This window comes from Cryptomeria japonica, unplaced genomic scaffold (genome assembly GCF_030272615.1).
Source record: "Cryptomeria japonica unplaced genomic scaffold, Sugi_1.0 HiC_scaffold_59, whole genome shotgun sequence".
Taxonomy (NCBI): domain Eukaryota; kingdom Viridiplantae; phylum Streptophyta; class Pinopsida; order Cupressales; family Cupressaceae; genus Cryptomeria; species Cryptomeria japonica.
The window spans coordinates 6219-10237 of NW_026728881.1; the positions used below are offsets into that span (position 1 = coordinate 6219).

General features: G+C 38.8%; 1 protein-coding gene across 1 annotated transcript; it reads left to right on the plus strand.

The window, feature by feature from the left end:
- The first annotated feature begins 740 nt into the window (after positions 1 to 740).
- Positions 741 to 3006, plus strand: LOC131030700 (laccase-4-like). The gene is made up of 6 exons (XM_059215100.1): positions 741 to 851; positions 957 to 1108; positions 1215 to 1459; positions 1562 to 1690; positions 1796 to 2767; positions 2873 to 3006. The coding sequence occupies exons 1-6, from the start codon at positions 744 to 746 to the stop codon at positions 3004 to 3006; spliced, it is 1740 nt and encodes a 579-aa protein (XP_059071083.1). The 5' UTR covers positions 741 to 743.
- Positions 3007 to 4019: the final 1013 nt, after the last annotated feature.

The following is a 4019-nucleotide window of genomic DNA, read 5'->3' on the forward strand; positions in this document are numbered from 1 at the left end:
TAAAAATATATATAGGAGCTATATCGTCACATCCATGAGCAAGATCGGATGCTTGAAGTTGATTGGCATCATGTAGATATGACAATCATAAATGAAGATTGAGAAAACATCAGAGTGTTTTTAGGAGTGGTCTCGTTTGATTTATGTTTACTGAAATTCTAATCATGCAATCATTTCATGTGATCCTAGAAGCTAAAAGGAGTTAAAGTTTCGTAGTCCCGCATGGGTAAACGATGTTGCTTCGAAGACCGGGAGTGGAGGCTTAGACCAGTCTGGAACGAACGGATGTGAACCCAGTAACTCAAAAATTCCCAATAACAAAAATATGAGCAGTGGTTGGTATACCAAAATAGGTTTACATTTCATGGATTTTAATGACAATGGAAAAGATGGTGTATTCATCGGGCGAATCGTTTACTTGGTTGCCACTCCGGATAGAAAGCCCCACCTTATCTCCATAACAAACAAAAACGACGAAGAGTACATGTGAATCATTAAAAGTCAAGAAAATGAAATAGATTAATACAGTCGCTAACAATACTTGTTCATGTCGATTTATACTCGTGTTAAAATATCAGTATTGCCTACCAACCTACCCAACAACAGCTGATTTAATTCGTGTATCTATATATACAAACACAAAGAAACAGATTTTCACATCTCAGTTCAGAAACAATTTGGCATTTTAGCCTGTTTAAGTTGTGATCAGACTCTGAAAGAGGAAGTATTGTACGATTCTAGCAATGCAGACATTTTATGGCCGCCTCGTGCTGCCACTTTTGGCATTGTGGTTCACTATTCAATTTGTTTCAGCGAAACATGCTGTGATCACACGGCGCTACAATTTCACTGTGGGTTATATAATTCTATGGAATGAGTTGAATGTTTTATTGTTTAGGAAAGTATTAAATTTTTACAGATAGCCGTGATTGATTCTTTGTTCTAAATATCCACAGATCCAAATGACGAATGTGACTCGTCTTTGCACCACGAAAGCTCTCTTGACTGTCAACGGGCAATATCCGGGGCCTCCAGTAGTTGCTCGAGAAGGAGATCGCGTGGTTATCAAAGTAACAAATAATGTTAAAAACAATATTAGCATACATTGGTATCTCTTCTGCTCCCGCTACTCAGTTATTTACTTAATAAAAATAATATTATATGCTGATGTCCCTTTAGTGGGTGCACCTAATGAATTCCTATGAATCGCTCAGGCATGGAATTCGGCAGCTTAGATCTGGATGGGCGGATGGTCCTGCTTATGTCACTCAGTGTCCAATTCAAACCGGGCAAAGTTATGTGTACAAGTTTATTGTCAAAAGGCAGAGAGGAACACTGTGGTGGCATGCCCACATCTCATGGTTGCGAGCAAGCATACATGGGCCCATTATCATCTATCCCAAGAAGAATGCTTCTTACCCATTCCCTCGCCCACACCAGGAAGTGCCTATTGTTTTCGGTATGCCCTTCAGTACTCGTTGATAATGTGTTGCCATTGTACGTACATAGTCCTAAATTTACAATGAAAATACTGCTGTTGATAATGTGTTGCAAATTGCAGGGGAGTGGTGGAATGCAGACACTGAGACTGTTATCAATCAAGCAATGCAAAGTGGTGCGCAAGCTAATGTGTCAGATGCATATACCATCAACGGGCTCCCTGGACTTATGTATAACTGCTCTACCAACGGTGAGGGCGGGGTATTAAAATGGATGAAACATAACTAGACTGGTCGCTATTGTTCATTTGTTTAAATGTAAATGTAACAAAGGTTTCCTGTGTTGTGTAATGCAGATACATTCAGGCTCAAAGTGAACCCTGGGAAAACTTACCTACTGCGTATAGTTAATGCTGCACTCAATAGTGACCTGTTTTTCGCAATAGCCAACCACACATTGACTGTGGTAGAAGCGGATGCTGTGTATGTCAAGCCTTTTCAAACCAATGTTATTCTCATCACTCCCGGTCAGACTACCAACGTCCTCTTGACAGCTATGTCTCAGCCACCCAATGCCACATTCCTCATGTTAGCAGGCCCATTCGCTACGGGAACAGCAGCTTTTGATAACTCAACCAGTGCTGGAATTTTAGAGTATGTAACTTCCAATGCGACAGCAGTTAATTCATCCTCATCCTCTCTTCCTATGATGAAACCGACGCTTCCAGCCCCCAACGATACCTCCTTTGCCGCCAATTTTAGCCAAAAGATGAGAAGCTTGGGCAATCCGAAATTTCCTGCAGCAGCTGTCCCTCAGAAGATGGATAAACAGTTCCTATTCACAGTCGGGTTGGGGCTAAATCCGTGTCCCCAAGGACAGACATGTCAAGGCCCCAACGGTACCAAATTTGCAGCCTCCATTAACAACATATCCTTCATTCTTCCCACCACCGCTCTTCTTCAAGCATACTACTTTAATCAGTCCAATGGAGTTTACAATACCACTTTCCCTGACAATCCGCCATTTCCTTTCAACTACACCGGCACGCCGCCTAACAACACACAGACCCTCAACGACACCAGAGTCGAAGTGCTTCCCTTTAACACTAGCGTACAGCTAGTTCTGCAGGACACCAGCATTGCGACCTTCGAGAGCCATCCTCTGCATCTGCACGGCTTCAACTTCTTCATAGTGGGTCAGGGTATGGGAAACTACAATGCAAGCACTGACCCATCTAACTTTAATCTGGTGGATCCTCCGGAGAGAAACACAGTTGGAGTTCCCAGTGGAGGTTGGGTGGCTCTCAGATTCCTAGCTGATAATCCAGGTATTAATATCATTACGTAATGTTAGCTTCAATCGCTCATCTGGTTCAAAGATTTGTGCTTCTTTCGTATAAACATATATCCGATTGTATGTATGTTTTTTGCAGGAGTGTGGTTCATGCATTGTCATCTCGAGCTGCATACCAGCTGGGGATTGAAGATGGCGTGGGTTGTTTTAAATGGAAATGGTGGCAGATCTCAATCTCTTCTTCCTCCTCCCAAAGATCTTCCCCCCTGTTGATCATTCATCCTTCAATTAGACTATTCAATTTGTGCTTCCTAAAATCTGACTGCATCCAATCGTGTGCTGGTCCAAAGTAGTTTGCAAACGATCGATAAAGAGAAACATATCAGTATATTTGTGTATCAATAAGTATGCTTTGGAATATATCAGTGATGAGACCTTGGTTGAATTACTATGACAGAGACATCTCCACATGGACCTTTCAAAAGTGAAAGTGCGAAGGTAGAATTAAAATTACAAGTTTTGCAGAGAATTTCTAACAGTAAGATTCACATTTCCTTATAATATACTTATTTATTGTTGTTTTATATGGTTGAGATTTTCAGCAGTATATTTCTTCATTCGAATACTTAATTGAAAATAATGTTGTTCTGTGACAGATAATTTAATCTTAAATATTATCTTCATTTTTCAACATCTAAATAGTCAATTAATAAATAAGAAAAAATGTATAATGAATCATTAGAAAAATTACAATTTTGTTATTGACAATTTAGTCTATTTTGAAATATAGTAAGATTTATAAGAAACTTTTAAAAACACATTGATATCTATCGTTTGTAACCTTTTTCTCATGATTTCTGTCAGATTGTTATCTGATACTACCTCATTTTGTACTAGGACTAGCACTTTTCTGAATTAGTTTTTAAGTGCATTATAAAAAGTTAAATTTAATTAAATAATTGGATTAAGGCATACTTATAGATATGTAAATGAAAGATCTGTCTTTGTTTTATTTAATCTCAATTATAATACCACTTCTCCTCCTTCTATGCATAGAATCTATCTAGATTTGCATCAACATATTTGATGTGATTAATGATGACTCATATCTTCAATACTAAATATGAAATATATGGAAATTATTCAATTCATTGTGAAAAAATATATTTTCTCAATAATCTCTCTATATTTGAACATTTATTCATTCCCTTAATTAGAGCTTCTATCAAACGGAGGGGGTGGGGGCTTTGTGGTGTAGAGCTCCGAGATGGGCATTCATTATGTCG

What these genes read in the sequence shown, in the direction of transcription:
- LOC131030700 (XM_059215100.1), top strand. Translation starts at nt 744, where the DNA reads ATGCAGACATTTTATGGCCGCCTCGTGCTGCCACTTTTGGCATTGTGG. An exon ending in CACGGCGCTACAATTTCACT is followed by an intron (nt 852 to 956) that starts GTGGGTTATATA and finishes AAATATCCACAG; the next exon opens with ATCCAAATGACGAATGTGAC. An exon ending in ATTCCTAGCTGATAATCCAG is followed by an intron (nt 2,768 to 2,872) that starts GTATTAATATCA and finishes TGTTTTTTGCAG; the next exon opens with GAGTGTGGTTCATGCATTGT.